Source organism: Pseudophryne corroboree, chromosome 11, assembly GCF_028390025.1.
Source record: "Pseudophryne corroboree isolate aPseCor3 chromosome 11, aPseCor3.hap2, whole genome shotgun sequence".
Classification (NCBI taxonomy): domain Eukaryota; kingdom Metazoa; phylum Chordata; class Amphibia; order Anura; family Myobatrachidae; genus Pseudophryne; species Pseudophryne corroboree.
The window spans coordinates 14,950,599-14,970,003 of NC_086454.1; the positions used below are offsets into that span (position 1 = coordinate 14,950,599).

General features: G+C 48.3%; 1 protein-coding gene across 1 annotated transcript in view; it reads left to right on the forward strand.

Moving 5' to 3' along the window:
- The window catches only part of LDLRAD3 (low density lipoprotein receptor class A domain containing 3), a 150,922-nt gene that overhangs the window by 67,812 nt on the left and 63,705 nt on the right, over positions 1-19,405 (forward strand). The window contains exons 3-4 of the mRNA XM_063946290.1: positions 2,346-2,471; positions 2,669-2,803. Of these exons, the coding sequence (XP_063802360.1) occupies positions 2,346-2,471; positions 2,669-2,803 (261 nt within the window). The remainder of the gene's footprint in view (positions 1-2,345; positions 2,472-2,668; positions 2,804-19,405) is intronic.

The window sequence follows — 19,405 nt, forward strand, 5'->3', positions numbered from 1 at the left end:
ATCCCCCCCCCCCACAGAGGCAAGGAGCAGCAATTAGCCTTTTATTATATAGGATTTTTTAATTGAGGTAACTGCAAAACTTACAATGCAGAACATAAGCCGTTCACAGACTAGTATTGGTTACAATGGAACCTATCTTTGTACAATTATTACAACATGTCAATATAACTTCTTTTAGTTTTGTTATCGCAGCACTGATACTTTTTTGGAAGGCTGCATTAATGGGTCTGATTCAGAAATGGACGCAAACCAGATTTTTGCGCAGCTGGTCAATTATCAGCCGACTGCGCATGTGCTGCGATGGTCTTGTGAGAGTGGTCACAGTGAGGACTTATTTGCAAAGTGACTGACGGTCAGGGACCATTTGGGGTTCAGTAACGAGGAGTAGCGGCACATACGCAGGATTGACGTGACCATTTTCAGGGCGTGACGTAGCCTGTGACTCATATCCCACACGCAATTAAAATGGCTCCAGTTTCTATAGGGCCACTCGCAACTTCAATCGACTCCGGCCAACACAACGTCTCTGTATGCAGCTGCTGGAACGCACAAAGCCGCTGATGGGCGGCTCTATGCAAATCATGGCGGCTGTGCATTTGCATATTTTTGCACAGTTGCTGCGCTCACATCCGCAGCTGCGTCAGCGTTGGCGCACATCTCTGAATCAGGCCACATGTTTTCTTCCTTTTTGGATAACACCAAAGGGGGTATCTGTAAGGGGTAAAGAATTTTGGGAATGGAACCATTTTAAATTGGCTTGGCTCTGACAGCTTAAGAAAGTTACCGGCGTTTCCATGGTTTCAAGACTGGCAGAATTTTTTTTTTTTTTAGTACAGAGGAAATATTGGACTTGTCCGCGTTATAAATAGATTTAGTGATTCTGATTCCTACATCGGGGTTCTTGTTTCTGCTACTGGTGACATTAGAGCGGTGGTCCGAGTGGTCTGATTGTTCCTGGCAGGACGGGAACGGTATATGACAGACCGACGAATCTGCCTCTCACTGTGGGAAGCCATCACACAGTCCATACTGATGTGGGTTACAGGGGACACCCGGATTACAAAATGTGGGGTTCCAGTCCACTTTTTGTTTCCCATTATAATTAATGGGTTTGTTTAAAATCCCACAGAGCAGTGGTTCTCAAACCGTGTGCCGTGGCTCCCTGCGGTGCCTCGGGAAACTTGCAGGGGTGCCTTGGATTGGTGGTCCAGGGCCAGTTCAAATTATTTATGGTCAATGTTATAGGTCCCTGGATCCCAACCTCTTTCGCACCATGACACATCTGCTAGCGACAACCTATGGGGGCTGAGTCAATTAGCCATGGAAACTGCTGAAACATGTTCCGGCGGCTTTGAGCGTTACGTCAAAAAAGGAGACTCACTGATTGACTCATCACAAAATCTCTTAAACCACAAGGCCTACAATCCTGAAACTTGGCAGGTAGCTTCTCCTTAGGTCCCAGGTGCTTGCTAAGAACCGGTTTTACAAATGTCAATGCCCATCCAAGGAAATCGCCAAAAATGTATGTATGTGTGTGTGTGTGTGTGTATGTATGTATGTATGTATGTATGTATGTATGTGTGTATGTATGTTTCAGCATAACTCCGGAATGCCTGCAGCAATTTACACCAAACTTGGTACACATGATTTACAATCTGGGAACAAACACTGTGGGGGTAACACACCCCTAGGGGTGGGACAGCAGCTCAGAGTATATCGGGACATGCATGATATGTCAGTGACGATAGGGTTGCATGTGACAGGGGCAGTGACAGGATGTGAGGAGGGGAATGGAGGCAGCAGGAAGCCACAGACTGAGAGTTATATAGAGGAGGAGCAGGGTCCCCAGCAGCACAGAGTATATCAGGAGATGAGTGATGTGTCAGTGAGGACAAGGCTGCATGTCACAGGAGCAGTGACATGATGTGAGGAGGGGAATGGAGGCAGCAGGAAGCCACAGACTGAGAGTTATATAGTTGCAGGAGCAGGGTCCCCAGCAGCACATCAGGAGATGAGTGGTGTGTCAGTGAGGACAGGGCTGCATGTGACAGGGGCAGTGACATGATGTGAGGAGGGGAATGGAGGCAGCAGGAAGCCACAGACTGAGAGTTATGTAGTGGGACGATCAGGGTCCCTTGGGGGACCAAAAAGGGGTCCGACCACTACACAAAGTGGGTCAGGGAAGTAAGATATGCCTATATACTAGATCTCCAACAAACGTAAGTTAACAAACAACTATAATTCTAATTCACCATCCTCATCCCGTAGCGAAGCACGGGTATTCAGCTAGTGAATACATAAAGTGGAATAAATCCTTTAACCTAATGTCTCCTTTTCCTACACAGCTAAGGCAAAATCCAAGTGTGGCCCGACGTTCTTTCCCTGCGCCAGCGGCATCCACTGCATCATAGGGCGCTTCCAGTGCAATGGATTAGAGGACTGCCCTGATGGGAGCGACGAGGAGAACTGCAGTAAGTGAATGATTAGCAAATGGGGGAAGGGGGGGGGGGGTACTGTTCCTTTTCATGATAATTGCCCCCACCCTCTCCTTGTGGCCCCTGCTTGTACAAATGCCAGTAGGCTATTTGAGACGACCTGTTGGCAGTGCGCGGGTGATGCGTTCTGCGTTTGTGGTTTGCTGCTGACTCTCGCTGCTCCTCTCTTCCAGTCGCGCACCCCCTCCTCTGCTCAACCTCCCGGTTCCACTGCAAGAACAAGCTGTGCATAGACAAGAGCTTCGTCTGCAACGGTCAGAAAAACTGCGAGGATAACAGCGACGAGGAACACTGTCCCAACTCGCAAGGTACACCGAGCTCTAAGCCACTGCGTCGCCATGACCACCACTGGCACAGCCCCACGCTCAGCCGGGCAGCTAGAATGACTACGTTCTGGGTGTGAAGAGGGCGATGCTGTGCGGTTAGGTAGGAGTATGGAAGGGAAAGTCTCTATAGGCACAGGTGTGACCAGGTGGGTGAGAAGCGCAGAATCCCCGGCTGCGGTACGCTATGTATGATGTGTGTTTAGAACGTACAGAACAGCTAGGTCGCTGCCACATTCCGTAAAGGACATTTTCTCAGAAGGTCCCCTAGATTTATTTTCTGCATTTCAGTTCGCCTCCACGCTTCCATGTCGCTGCGTCTGACTGCGCCCCTGGGCCAGTTACCGTGCACATCACAGCTCTGCTTGTGTAAGCTGGAGAGAGCGCAGAATTAAGTGCTGTCTCTCGGGGGAAACCCTCTCACATTTTTTTATTACTATATTATCCTCAAAGCAAAAAATAAATTTATAATGACGTAGAACCCGGCAGCAGCTCTGCTATAATGGTAATCTACAAATGTGTAACTCGTGCACCATTGCAATATATTTCTACCTGCACAAACGCACCTATTCAGTCCCCTTACACACCGTGCTCGGCCGTGGCTGACTGGGGTATGAAGGTACCACCGGGGGTAATTGCAGTGGCCAGGGCCCATGCTTATGGGGTGGTTTGGCTAAACCATGGGTCTGCAACCTGCGGCTCTCCAGCTGCTGTGGAACTACACATACCAGCATGCCCTGCCTCAGTTTTAGCATGCCTTACAAGCAAAACTGTGGCATGGCATGCTGGGATGTGTAGTTCCACAGCAGCTGGAGAGCCGCAGGTTGCTGACCCATGGGCTAAACCATTCGAGCGGACACAGATGAGGCTGTTACCCAGATGCTTTGCTGCTCCTGTGCCATGTCTGACCTCATACGCAGAGAAGTGTGCCTGAGAGCGCGCCATTACCCAGAGTCCCTTGCTGCACTCCTGTATTCTACGTGATCAGACCATTACCCAGGGCTCTGCCTGAAGCCGCATCTCCGTGCGCTACTCTATTACATTCTGAGACTGATAATGATCAAGAAAACCCGTTTGCAGGCCCAAGTTGCTGCGGATCTCTGATGTGCTGCAAATTAGGCAGCGGCAGCCCGTCACCCGCAGCACCCCCAACCCAGCAGGCGCTGTGACTCTGTTCACGCTTCACAGTCAGATCATGAGTCAGGATCCTGCACCTGTTCCAAAGAAGTAAATAAGTTCAGGGGAATAGTTTATTTTTAGTGTCGTCAGCTAGAAAACTGTATTTTTCCTAATTATCCATCTTGGAGGCTATTATGAGAATAATTTATAGCTGTCGTCAGACTAAGTGACTTAGTAAGCGACAACTTGGAGTTTAAAAAAAAAAAATTTTGTCAAAGAAAAAACACTCAGATTATATAATGAATAGATGACAAAATAAAATAAATAGGAGCTTTGGCCGCGTTTGTCCCATTACTGGGGGGCTGCAATTGTGTCCCATTACTGGGGGGCTGCGATTGTGTCCCATTACTGGGGGGCTGCGATTGTGTCCCATTACTGGGGGGCTGCGATTGTGTCCCTCACAGCTACTCAGCCGCTCAGGTTAATTCCTGGGATCGTCGGAGCCCGTCTCCACACCTCCTCCTCATTACTTTGATATATTGCGTTCTAAGGGCTCCGCTCCCCTGAGGATCTCCCCTTCTGTACGCTATTCCCCCCCCCCCCCCCCCCAAGTATCACGGAGGACTTGAAAGGATCAGGGCTGTGTTTCTGTTTCTCCGGCTTCTTTCATTGACTGAGATCAGAGGATGTTTTTATGAGAGGTAAATAGGGGCGGCTGCGCCTGGTGTGAGAACTCAGGACTGCGGGTACTTGTCGGAGATTTACCGGGAACTGGGAGCTCTCTTAACCCTTCACATGGCCCATGACAGCTTCCATGCGGTGTACTGGTGGTAGAAGGATCCCTCCTGATAAGAGATTTTGGCCCCCATTTATCAAGCTTTGGAGAGTGATAAATAGCACGCTGATAAAGTACCAACCAATCGGCTCCTAACTGCCATGTTACAGGCTGTGTTTGAAAAATGACAGTTAGGAGCTGGTTGGTTGGTACTTTATCACTCTCCAAGGCTTGATAAATCTGGGCTTTTAATTGCACTGTGTGTGTTATACAGCTGTATCCCTCTGACAGTATAAATGCAGCACACCGACCTGTGGGTCACAATGTGTTTGTAACTCTGTATAGGGTGTAGCTGTTTGAACCCAAAACCTTCTGCATGGTTATGTTGCATCGTATACTTCACTTCTTTCAGCAGGACGGTGTGAACGAGCGCCAGACCTCTGGGCTGCACTGGAGTGTACTGGAACTCATGGGAGCATTTTACCTTTTACAATGAGATTTGTGGCCTCTCTAGCAAAATGTTATAAGTGCCCCCATGTAACTGCATAGGGTGAAAATAACCCCTATGCACCATGCGTGCCTTTTCTCCCGAATGTCTGGCTGCACCCCTCCTCGAATACCGCCTACTTCCCCAGTGATGTAAATCACAGCAATTAGCCCCGATGTGCAGCGGCGCAGATCGCATCATTGCGCAGCAGGGAGTAGAACCGCAGTAATGCAAATCTTTGTCACAACCCCAGCCCTTGCCTTATATACCGACCCCCCGGTACCATAGGTACTATGGTAGATAGGCTTTATCTCATTACACTGTGACATGCGTTGCAGCACTTGTTTAGCTATTTATGAAACAGTTACTAAGTAGATGAAGATGGTACATTGCACCTAAATACAATTCACTTGCAGATGGTGGTATCAGAAGTCACTACTAAAATATTATAGGGTTCAGGATTTTGGAACCTATGTACTAAGAATCTCGGACGTGGCAAAATGTATTTCATTGTACACTGCAGCGGGGATAATAAATTTTTACATAATTATCCCCGCTATATACTAAAAGTAACTCTCAGGGGCAGCAGTAGCAATAACCGCTGTCCGAGTTACATCCCGGTGCATCTGTCACAGTTTTTAAATGCTTCTCCTGGGAAACGGACACTTGCACGGTGTCAGTTTCTGGAGACTGCAGGAGAGGGATCATAAGATCCCTCTCTCAAGAATATGCCTTCTTAGGCATATAGCAGTTTTTGCCATCTGAGGACAGGGTAAACCCGCTGGACCATAGTGGTCAGACTGCAGTCCCCATTTCTGATCACATGGACTGCTGACCGCAGCGGTAGTTACATTTTTGCAGGAGATTTGTGACCTCTCCTTCATTAGGCTGTGCTTACGCAGCGGTGGTATACTGTATAAAATGATGCAGAAACCGCAGTGTCTGCATAATTTAATGACAATCTTGCTTGAGAAATCTGCCCCTTAGTAGGGCGGTAATAAGGCTCAGGAGGAAAGCATTTTCCCAAATAAATGAAATTCTAGAGGACGCTCTATTAAACTTATTGGGTGAAAAACATTACGGACATAAGTAGACCTCTCCAGTAATATCACCACCCCCCTTCTCCTCCCGGAGAGCAGCTGCTGTTTCGTCGGGTGTGTTTTTCACGGTACAAAATATTAGTCATGTTCTGAAACAGTCCAGTTTAAAACTGAAAAGCCGGATCAGAGAATATGTTAAAACATACTCGAATAATAAAACATAAATAAGCAAAATGGTCCAATTAGATATAGATGGAGCAGGTTGTTTCCTGGAAAAGTTCTGTAAAGTTGCAAACATACAGTATGCAGACCCCTGCAATAACCTTACAGATTGTTTTACCTGAAATACTCTATAGCTAACATGATTATTGCATCAGATAGATTCTGCAATGTAACAGCAGTTTAATTGCTTCCCTTTACACTGAGATCCTACATTTGAGGCTTGCACAATGTCATCCTCTAGACGGGCATGTGAAACGCGTCGTCTCCCTTTTGTCTGCTGGTACTCCTGTAAAACCTGATGCTAATGCGTACTTCCATTTTCATGTCTGACATACAGCGCTGTGATACTGACTGCAAATAACCTTTTCTGCTCTACTGGATCACTTCCAAATTGGCCCGGTTACTATGGCGATGTAATTTTAAAGCTAGTGAGAGAATATGGTGCGTTTCGCCCAGTCTTCCTGTGCTGTATCAGGTCACCCTTAGCGCTAGAAGAAAATCTCCCATCGCTGACACCTAGTCTGGCAACCAAACCCAAAGTGATGACAGGTCCGCTCTGTTCCTTTATCCCACTGCTGACATTTAATTACTTGCGTATATTTTTATAGCCGTGATTTCAGTACAGGACATCTTCCGTCTGTAACAAGTTATAGATTCCAGTCTTGGAAGTATTCAGCTGGACTTGTAATTACTTTGGATGGTTCAAAATGGACATGCTGCCTGTACAGAGCAGAGGTTAGTCACTTTAGGGAGTATGTATCAATCCTTTGGAGAGAGATAAAGTGTAGAAGTTGCTCAAATTAAGCCGATCAGATTCTGTCAATTCAAATATTGTGCTAGATACAGTACATGACAGGGGATTGGTTTCTTTGTGCAACTTCTTCACTTTATCTCTCTCCAGTCCTTGGTGCGTCTCCCCGTGTGAGATTATCTCTCTCCAGTCCTTGGCGCATCTCCCCGTGGGAGATTATCTCTCTCCAGTCCTTGGTGCTTCTCCCCATGTGAGATTATCTCTCTCCAGTCCTTGGTGCTTCTCCCCGTGTGAGATTATCTCTCTCCAGTCCTTGGTGCTTCTCCCCGTGTGAGATTATCTCTCTCCAGTCCTTGGTGCGTCTCCCCGTGGGAGATAATCTCCCACGGGGAGACGCACCAAGGACTGGAGGGAGATAATCTCCCACGGGGAGACGCACCAAGGACTGGAGAGAGATAATCTCCCACGGGGAGACGCACCAAGGACTGGAGGGAGATAATCTCTCTCCAGTCCTTGGTGCATCTCCCCGTGTGAGATTATCTCTCTCCAGTCCTTGGTGCTTCTCCCCGTGTGAGATTATCTCTCTCCAGTCCTTGGTGCTTCTCCCCGTGTGAGATTATCTCCCTCCAGTCCTTGGTGCGTCTCCCCGTGGGAGATTATCTCCCTCCAGTCCTTGGTGCTTCTCCCCGTGTGAGATTATCTCTCTCCAGTCCTTGGTGCTTCTCCCCGTGTGAGATTATCTCTCTCCAGTCCTTGGTGCGTCTCCCCGTGTGAGATTATCTCCCTCCAGTCCTTGGTGCTTCTCCCCGTGTGAGATTCTCTCTCTCTCCAGTCCTTGGCGCTTCTCCCCGTGTGAGATTATCTCCCTCCAGTCCTTGGTGTGCGTCTCCCCGTGTGAGATTATCTCTCTCCAGTCTTTGGCGCATCTCCCCAGTCCTTGGTGCGTCTCCCCGTGTGAGATTATCTCCCTCCAGTCCTTGGTGCGTCTCCCCGTGGGAGATTATCTCCCTCCAGTCCTTGGTGCTTCTCCCCGTGTGAGATTATCTCTCTCCAGTCCTTGGTGCTTCTCCCTGTGTGAGATTATCTCTCTCCAGTCCTTGGCGCGTCTCTCCGTGTGAGATGATCTCCCTCCAGTCCTTGGTGCTTCTCCCCGTGTGAGATTATCTCTCTCCAGTCCTTGGTGCTTCTCCCTGTGTGAGATTATCTCTCTCCAGTCCTTGGCGCGTCTCCCCGTGTGAGATTATCTCTCTCCAGTCCTTGGCGCGTCTCCCCGTGTGAGATTATCTCTCTCCAGTCCTTGGTGCGTCTCCCCGTGTGAGATTATCTCTCTCCAGTCCTTGGTGCATCTCCCCGTGTGAGATTATCTCTCTCCAGTCCTTGGTGCGTCTCCCTGTGGGAGATTATCTCTCTCCAGTCCTTGGTGCGTCTCCCCGTGTGAGATTATCTCCCTCCAGTCCTTGGTGCTTCTCCCCGTGTGAGATTCTCTCTCTCTCCAGTCCTTGGTGCTTCTCCCCGTGTGAGATTATCTCCCTCCAGTCCTTGGTGTGCGTCTCCCCGTGTGAGATTATCTCTCTCCAGTCTTTGGCGCATCTCCCCGTGTGAGATTATCTCTCTCCAGTCCTTGGTGCGTCTCCCCGTGTGAGATTATCTCCCTCCAGTCCTTGGTGCGTCTCCCCGTGTGAGATTATCTCTCTCCAGTCCTTGGTGCTTCTCCCTGTGTGAGATTATCTCTCTCCAGTCCTTGGCGCGTCTCCCCGTGTGAGATTATCTCCCTCCAGTCCTTGGTGCGTCTCCCCGTGTGAGATTATCTCTCTCCAGTCCTTGGCGCATCTCCCTGTGTGAGATTATCTCTCTCCGGTCCTTGGTGCGTCTCCCCGTGTGAGATTATCTCCCTCCAGTCCTTGGCGCTTCTCCCCGTGTGAGATTATCTCTCTCCAGTCCTTGGCGCGTCTCCCCGTGTGAGATTATCTCCCTCCAGTCCTTGGTGCGTCTCCCCGTGTGAGATTATCTCTCTCCAGTCTTTGGTGCTTCTCCCTGTGTGAGATTATCTCTCTCCAGTCCTTGGCGCGTCTCCCCGTGTGAGATTATCTCTCTCCAGTCCTTGGCGCGTCTCCCCGTGTGAGATTATCTCTCTCCAGTCCTTGGTGCGTCTCCCCGTGTGAGATTATCTCTCTCCAGTCCTTGGTGCATCTCCCCGTGTGAGATTATCTCCCTCCAGTCCTTGGTGCTTCTCCCCGTGTGAGATTATTTCCCTCCAGTCCTTGGTGCAACTCCCCGTGTGAGATTATCTCTCTCCAGTCCTTGGTGCTTCTCCCCTTGTGAGATTCAGAAGGAACATGGTGATGTTTTTAGTTACTAATTAATTGATCACCAAAAAGTCTCCCCTGTGGGGATCATGCAGACTTGTACAAAATATATGCCAAAAACATAGACATCGTATTGCATCCATAAAACAGATCCAGTTCTTTCCTGCGGCTCCGTAAGGAGGAAGGACACAGCGACGGTAAAAAGGGTTTTATAACCTGTGGGTTTCTGGACTTTCTCCGGGGGAATAGATGTGTATACAGGCTGCATGGTAGTTTAGGTCCATGGTCACGCACTTACTGTACCCGAGCCACCGTATGACATGCTGCATGTCATTCTACTCAGTAAGGTCTGCTTGTGCGTCTTATTCGCATGCTCTTGTGTACGGAGGCTACAGGAGGATGGATGCATCTGTACATTAGGTGTATAGTCATCTAAGTGGAGGACAATACTCATTACTATTATAGATAAAAGCATCACCCACCAATGTACTTTACAAATGTTGTTATTATTTTTTTATTTAAAACAGCCATTTGCTAAAACACAGTATACACTGTGTATATTGTATATATTGTTTTTAAGTAGTCGGTGAGTTTATTATGTGGACTGATGTAGCTGTTTTGTGCAGATAATGCCTACTCTTAAGCTGGGTACACACCTGAGGGACAGCGCGACGCAGCGATACGGTATTGCCATGTAACGATATGTCACATTGCCATACAAGCTACACAGTCCGCCATACAAAGACGCAATTTACACCGTCTCATCTGCAGCACATCCAATGGGGCAGTGCCACCACACGTATTCATCAAACGATGGATTGGGTGGATTTGAGGGTACACATTAAATTATGAACTTTGCGATTTGTTACAGATCACAACATAGGGTGACATTTACTAAGCAGTGATAAGAGCGGAGAAGTGAGCCAGTGGAGAAGTGCCCATGGCAACCAATCAGCAGTGAAGTAACATCTATGATTTGCATACTATAAAACTATACAGAGCTGCTGATTGGTTGATGGGGCAACTTCTCCACTCTTATCACTGCTTAGTAAATGTCCCCCATAGTCCAGTAATGGGCCGTGTGAGGGTGCCAGTATGTGGACAGATCTGGCCAGTGCCCTATCTAAACTGGCACATACAAGTGTTGACACATTGGACAGATCTGTGTATATCTGACTTTATATTACGAGGACTCCGTTGGTTCAGCCATAGACTTACAGAATTTCATGGCCGTCCGGTCAGCCGCATCGATCCTGTCTGGGATCGCAGATTCTTTCGGTTTCATACAATGGGCCGTTTATTCGGGTGTGGATCATTAGATCGACAGTGTCTAGGTCGACAATGTTTAGGTCGACCACTATAGGTCGGCAGTCACTAGGTCGACAGGGTTTATAGGTCGACATGTTCTAGGTCGACAGGTCAAAAGGTTGACATGAGTTTTTCATGTTTTTTTTCGTGTCGTTTTCTCCGTACAGTGACCGGGAAGCCCAATTAGTGCACCGCGTCCCCTCGCATGGCTCGCTCCGCTACCGCTGCGCTCGGCACAGATTACCGTTCCAATCGTAGTCCACGTGGATCGTTAAGTGTGAAAAAGTTCCAAAAAAAAGAAAAAAAAAATTGAAAAACTCATGTCGACCTTTTGACCTGTCGACCTAGAACACGTCGACATAGAAACCCCGTCGACCTAGAAACCCTGTCGACCTTGAAAACATGTCGACCTATTGACTGTCGACCTATAGTGGTCGACCTAGACAGTGTCGATCTTCAGACTGGATCCCGTTTGTTCCCTACGGGCAGAATTCCCTGTATGGAGCGGTAAGTAAATGCCGCATTACGTTGTCTTTTAAAAATCTTTCCTTGTTCTACTTTTTCTGTTTTCCACCTCTGTGTAGATTCGGCGACGCACCTTGGCACAATAGTAAGTACCCCCATTAGGAAAGGGAAGGTCAGTGCTTTGTGCGACATTGTAGCCACCGCTGGGAATTACGACAAGAAAACAAAACCCATGGAGTGAATGTATTTTTGTTAGATTTTAATGGAATTCTTCCCGTCCAATTGTTCCATCTACGTGCAGTGCAAACAATTGCAAATGCCACGGCTCGCCCAGAAACGCATTTTATTCCCGTGTTTCCTGTGGAGATAAAAGCTTTCCAGTCCAGTTTGTGCATAGAAGCTTGGCGGCTGACAACTCCTCATACCGCGTCTCCAGCCCGGCTCGGTCCAGCCGTCAGACGGCGCAGGGATACCTGCTGGGAATATGGAAGTTATTAGATGGATTAATCATTCTGCTCCCGCGCGCTGGTCCCTTATTCTCTAATTAGGCTGCCAGGCAGCCATAGGAAAAGTGCTATAGGATATTCACTTTTTTTAGGACCAATTATACCCAGATTTTCATAAGTTTTTGCTTTTAAATAATTCAGATGTTGTTTCTGTAAGTGTCTGTGTAGTAATAATACACGTGGGGTTATTTATTAATATCACTGGTGGTCGGTGTCAGCGCTAATAGGATCAGGATGACCCCGGCATCAGTCACCGACTATTAATGAGGAATCGTGCGGAAGTCCCCCACCCCGTTACCACAGCAATTCATTATTAATGTCTGCTCATGGCAGAATGCGGACACTTGTCTATTAAAGAGACACGGAGCCACAAATACACGTCACTCCAGTCTGAAACACTATCTTGTAACATCCAAAGAAGAGTGTGCAAAAGTTTTCATACCTGGGAGAAGTAGGAAAGAAATTTGCATTGTTGGATTTCTTTTTTTGTTATTAAGGTCTCTATTTACTAAGCAGTGATAAAAGTGGAGAAGTGAGCCAGTGGAGAAACTGCCCATGGCAACCAATCAGCATTGACGTAACATTTATAATTTGCATGCTATAAAAGTATACAGAGCAGCTGATTGATTGCCATGGGCAACTTCTCCACTGGCTCACTTCTCCACTTTTATCACTGCTTACTACATGTCCCTCTTTATCTCCATCCAAGGCTTAGTAAATAAACTCCTAAACTGTTATATTGGTGTCAGCATTTGCCCAGTCGGGTTTATTGGCTGCCTATCCATGCCTCAGGCCAGTGGCAGAATTACCCTTGCTGGTGGGGGTGACCACTATGGGGCCTGGCACAGACAGACTACCCTCCTAAGAACCCCATTTAGGCAGAGTGGGCCGGGTCTCACCATGCCCAGGACTACACTACATATGCTCCGGCCCTCGAGGGCCTTGGACAGGTAAATGGCCATTCCCTAGAAATTTGCTATATGGTCTGGCAATTGTGTGTTCCTCACCAGCTCAGGCATAGCACGGGCATGGGACCAGCTCTCGTTCCTCACAAGGTGTGCGACTGCAATGGTTGCAGTACTTCTTGGATTTTGGGAGTGCATTTTAATTAGGTCCTAAATGTGCCGGCTCTGATCTATCCATCTCCTGTTTAATACTGTAGTCCTGCAGAATGAAATCTCCTTGGTTTGCAAGGGACACCCTCAGTCCGCCGCACAGATCTTTCCACCAGAAGAAGCTGCACTCCCCGAAGAAGCCGCCATCTTACTTTGCAAGTCCGTACACCTTCCTTTGATGTAGACGCCATCGGTGCCCAATTTGCGCTCTGTCCGCTACATTTATTGTGATTGCCTTTTGAGCAATTCAGATGGTCCTAGCTGGCCGGCTCATTACATAGTGGCAGGTGGGAATACTGGCGCAGAAAGGTAATTAGTCTAGCTGGCCTCACAATTATTGTGTTCTCCTCGCCTACATATCCCGCAACGCTGCCATTACTGCTCCAAACCTCTAAGGCTTTAGTGCACCTTCTCCAGAAATGCCAGTTAGAAATATTGGAGTGCAAACAATCCCACGGATGGTGCGTCACCTCCTGTCTGCAATCTCTAGCGTCCCTGTATCCTAAAACGCACAGACAACATGGTAGCTGACGTGACGTCTGCACGCCTCCTATTATTCCCACCTCAGTACTAGATATTGAAGGGTTCTGTTGCAGACATAACCCGGGGGGTAGATACAGGACGTGTAATAATGTTGGAGTGATTAATTTGCCCCAATCTGAGTTCCCACCAGAACAGCGCATGGATTTGCGGGCTATAGCTACATCGCAATGTCTAGGAACAATTTTTACATGGGGCCTTGGTTTGGTGCCCAACAGGGTGTGAGGGAGCCAAGGTGGGTACATGCAGAAGTAATGAGAACCTCGTCTCGCCTCGGCTCTAATTAAGAGCCTTCTCTGGTCCCTTTAATATTTCACGAGTACAATGAGATGCATCTTTATGGCAGATAATTGCAGCGTGCTCCATGCGACGGCCTGAATGCTTTGTGAGCGGATGTGATTATTCAGCTGTAATTACACATCACTGCAAACGGGTCACTTTCCAGCACTTCCCAGAGGATATAGATCTGCAGGCAACCACCGCTGTAGCTTCCAGTCGGTGGATTGTTAATGGGAGCATGCCTGACGTTCGTTTCACCCGAGACGCACAATAGGCGCTCCCACTACAAAGACTGCCAGGGGATACATCTCGAGCATGTGGCAGCTGGCATCTAAGTAACTCTTGTGTATTAGATGGATGGGAGCCATCTGCACCTCTGATGTATGAATTGCAGTAGTGACATCTGCTGGCGACAAGCAGTACTGCACTGCATTTTAAAAACAGGTTCTGTTGGGAAGCTACGTAATAAAAACCAGAGTCCTAGGTTTGACTTGCTTTCTAATTAAACGTACAGTTCAGTGTTGTTGTTTTTGCATTTCATGCAATGATCTACATAACATGGGGCCAGATTCGGAGATGTACCTTAACACAATGCTGACAGACACGCAGCGGAGGTGCAATCCGCGTCCACTTCGGAACCGGCCCCATAGTCCCATTTCAATGATAAGCTACTTGACAGAAATAGCCGATGTCCCGCTATGCTGTAGCTATAAAGAAAATGCTACAGCAGGGGAATAAGAAGGAGAAAACCTTGGTAACGAACATTGAGTGACATACATTTTCTATATATACACTTAGCGTTCCGTGTCATTTATTCCCATGTCGCTGTCCCCATGTAAGTGACTTTTAGCTCTATACAGCATTAATGTTGCATTGATTTGTTTGACGATGGTAAAGCGGCAATACATTTCTTATGTGGTGTGAAACGTACGCTGTACTTAGGTGTATCCTTGACTTCCACCGCGCGCCAAGTGACGTGAGATCAACCCCCTGTGTGCCATAAAATTTAAAGCAGTAGTTCCCAAACTCAAACCCCAAATCACCCGAACAGGCCAGGTTTTAGGTATATCCATGGTTGTGCACAGATGGTAAATCAAATTGACTGAGAAACGAATTACAGTAAGTCATCTGTACTCAAATATGGTTATCCTTAAAACCTGGTGCCTTGAGATTTGAGTTTGGGAACCTCTGTTTTAAAGGATAAGCCTGCATTTGAGGACATTTTGTTAAATGTGCATAATAGGTCCAAAAAGGTCTATTTTGCAAATCCTAGGGTCCAAATGCTCTTCTAGTGAAATCCATTATATTTCGGCAGACCAGTAGGGTCAGGACGCCATCAGTTGCGAGCTGAGTAACACTGCTGCACTCTTGTTGTTACGATACTAATACACAATATACTAATTAGCCATGAACCTGGAGAAGTGCCAGGGTGCCGCAACCCTTCAGCATCAGATGGCATGGGACGTGTGACGCCCATGGCTGCAATACGCTGTGAGCTGTGGATGCACGATGATCAAGCTGCGCTCGCTGTGTCTATTTTTGGGAAGGCTGTAGGAATAGCTCGGGGGGTCAGCAGTGGTCACACAGTGGGTGGTGGAATACCGGATACCACCAGCTGCTCCCTGCAGTGCCAGGATGATTCCTGGAAGGTGCTGAGTTCCTGACGGAAAGTTCTAACAGTGGAGAAAGGAGCAGGTTGATTGCAAGTTCCCTGTATATAGAATAAGCTTCCTCTGATATGAGCTCTTAATGGGGACAAAGACTATTAATATAAAGATCTCCGCCAGCCTATAGGATAGCCGTGTGCTGGGTGCAAAAGATCCATCAGAAACAGGCGACCTGACAGCGAATATACTGATAATGCGGTTCACAATAGCGCAAAAATCTGGTTACATGCGCACAATGCTCCCGCCACAAAAAAGATCTGTAGCAATTGCATGATAACCGCTGAGCTGAATACCTGGAAACGTTAATTTCACAGGCAGAGAGAACCGGCCGCGCACGGAGCCTCCGTTATGGTGTGTGGGCCACATGCACAGCGTCCAGTTCTATAACTCGGTGCTTCTGATCATGTTTATGCCCAAAATTTAAAAGGGACATGATTCTACTAGCCACACATGGCTCAATAAACCCCTAGCAGGCCAGGTTTTAAGAATATCCATGTGTGAGCATAGATAGGAATTGATGGACCTATGCTCATGCAAATATATCCTTAAATCCTGGACTGCTAGGCTGGGAACACACCTGGCAGATCTATCGGCCGACCCCTCATTGCACTGACCGAGCAGCCGCTTCTGGTAAGCGTACACACTTATCAATCGGCTTCTGGATGTTTCTGTGCTGACATCACAGCTGGGCCGTTCCTTCAGTAAGTGTACGGGCGGTCAGCGTGACGCCCGTACGCACAGCCAGATGCGCTAGTATATTTGAAAATATACCGGGCGTCGACTGTGCTGTGGGGCCGACGAGATATGACTGTGAACGATGTTCAGACATATTGTGTGTACACAGCTACTGATCTGCAAGCGATATAGCGTCCAGTGTGTACCCAGCATATTAGTGTGCCTTGAGGACCGAGTTTAAGAAGCTCTGAACTGAAACATGTCCAGAGGCATCTGGCAGCTGTACTAGCCGGAGCCGCTCATACGAGGGCGTGCTGGATTACAGTCTATAAATCACATTTATGGCTGCTGGGGGTCTAGAACTCATTAGTGCAGCTGAGCAACAGGTTTTCCAGGGTTATCAGCAGAAATAAAGCATGGACCACAGCAGCCACAAATCACACCGCTTGCTGAGTCCTCCAGTATTCTGCTGTAATGAGTGCAAGTAAGTCACTGGGAGAGGACACAGACATCTGGGTCATTCCATTTAAAAAATGCAAAGGTCAGTTGTGGAAATGTCATTACTCCAAGGACAGGACAGAGCGGCCTATTTACATGGTGTCTCTGGGGCGAGACGCTTGCAAACAATCTCCTGTCCTCTTATTGCTTCAGTGAGGCCGTCTCTGCGCGGCTCGCATGTGAGGCCGTCTCTGCGTGGCTCGCATGTGAGGCCGTCTCTGCGCGGCTCGCATGTGAGGCGGTCTCTGCGCGGCTCGCATGTGAGGCGGTCTCTGCGGGGCTCGCATGTGAGGCCGTCTCTGCGTGGCTCGCATGTGAGGCCGTCTCTGCGCGGCTCGCATGTGAGGCGGTCTCTGCGCGGCTCGCATGTGAGGCGGTCTCTGCGCGGCTCGCATGTGAGGCGGTCTCTGCGCGGCTCGCATGTGAGGCGGTCTCTGCGGGGCTCGCATGTGAGGCGGTCTCTGCGGGGCTCGCATGTGAGGCGGTCTCTGCGGGGCTCGCATGTGATGCGGTCTCTGCGGAGCTCGCATGTGAGGCGGTCTCTGCGGGGCTCGCATGTGAGGCGGTCTCTGCGGGGCTCGCATGTGAGGCGGTCTCTGCGCGGCTCGCATGTGAGGCGGTCTCTGCGCCGTTCGCATGTGAGGCTGTCTCTGCGCGGCTTACATGTGAGGCAATCACTGCGCGGCATGAGGCAGTCTCTGCGCAGCTCAGATGTGAGGCGATCTCTGCGTGGCTCACATGTATATTTCCATCATGTCCCCAGGTCACATCCCTCAAAAATCTTGTTAAAAATCTTATATAAAAAATGATTGTCCGGATTTTTGCCACGATCTATAAGAAGTACAGAGTGTCACATTGGTGATATGTGAGCAGTACGTCTGTCCACACGTGTATCTGCATTTACCAAAAATCATAACACAAAATTAAGTTTAGGCCACGCTTATTTACAATAATACCACGCTCATTTTTAAGTCAACCAATCTCTTTTTGTCCACCAAAAAAAAAAAAAAGGGGACAGGCTATCGGGGGATAATCATTTTTGTATAATCCCAACTGATGCTTCTTTTTGAAAACAAAAATTAAGCAATCTGGGGAATAAAATACTCCTGTTGCCAACTTTTTGAACATCCTCTTGTGGAGATCATGCAGCAAAGGTCTTAGGGGCAAGTAGGGGAGGGAAGAGGAGGAGGGGTGAAACATACCACTGCGCAATGGCGCAGTTTTGCATTGTCGCACAGTCAGGGGTCAGGAACATGAGGACGCAGTTCATATTATCAGGCCCCACCCAACGCCGCACAATGAACGATTAATGCAAATACCAATGATGTGCGAAAAATATCACAGCTCACAGCTGGGTGTGGCTCTTACATACTCTTTCCCCTTCATTTCTTATGCTTTCCTATGAAAACCATTGTAAGCAGAGAGGCAATTGGAGCTGCTAGCTACACCCTAATAGGGCATGTATCTAACCAGAAGTAACCAAGGTTTTTCTCTTTTTTTAAATAAGTTAACCCTCATGGTTCACACTTATTTTGCCTATATGTATATATATATTTCTCTATCGTCCTAGTGGATGCTGGGGTTCCTGAAAGGACCATGGGGAATAGCGGCTCCGCAGGAGACAGGGCACAAAAGTAAAGCTTTCCGATCAGGTGGTGTGCACTGGCTCCTCCCCCTATGACCCTCCTCCAAGCCAGTTAGATTTTTGTGCCCGGCCGAGAAGGGTGCAATCTAGGTGGCTCTCCTAAAGAGCTGCTTAGAAAAGTTTAGCTTAGGTTTTTTATTTTACAGTGAGTCCTGCTGGCAACAGGATCACTGCAACGAAGGACTTAGGGGAGAAGAAGTGAACTCACCTGCGTGCAGGATGGATTGGCTTCTTGGCTACTGGACATCAGCTCCAGAGGGACGATCACAGGTACAGCCTGGATGGTCACCGGAGCCTTGCCGCCGGCCCCCTTGCAGATGCTGAAGTAAGAAGAGGTCCAGAATCGGCGGCAGAAGACTCCTCAGTCTTCTAAAGGTAGCGCACAGCACTGCAGCTGTGCGCCATTTTCCTCTCAGCACACTTCACACGGCAGTCACTGAGGGTGCAGGGCGCTGGGAGGGGGGCGCCCTGGGAGGCAAATGAATACCTATTTTGGCTAAAAATACCTCACATATAGCCTCCGGAGGCTATATGGAGATATTTAACCCCTGCCAGAATCCGTTAAGAGCGGGAGACGAGGCCGCCGAAAAAGGGGCGGGGCCTATCTCCTCAGCACACAGCGCCATTTTCCCTCACAGAAAGGCTGGAGGGAAGGCTCCCAGGCTCTCCCCTGCACTGCACTACAGAAACAGGGTTAAAACAGAGAGGGGGGGCACTAATTTGGCGTTAGAAATATATAAAAAAGATGCTATAAGGGAAAACACTTATATAAGGTTGTCCCTATATAATTATAGCGTTTTTGGTGTGTGCTGGTAAACTCTCCCTCTGTCTCTCCAAAGGGCTAGTGGGTCCTGTCCTCTATCAGAGCATTCCCTGTGTGTGTGCTGTGTGTCGGTACGTGTGTGTCGACATGTATGAGGACGATGTTGGTGAGGAGGCGGAGCAATTGCCTGTAATGGTGATGTCACTCTCTAGGGAGTCGACACCGGAATGGATGGCTTATTTAGGGAATTACGTGATAATGTCAACACGCTGCAAGGTCGGTTGACGACATGAGACGGCCGACAAACAATTAGTACCGGTCCAGACGTCTCAAAAACACCGTCAGGGGTTTTAAAACGCCCGTTTACTTTAGTCGGTCGACACAGACACAGACAGGGACACTGAATCCAGTGTCGACGGTGAATAA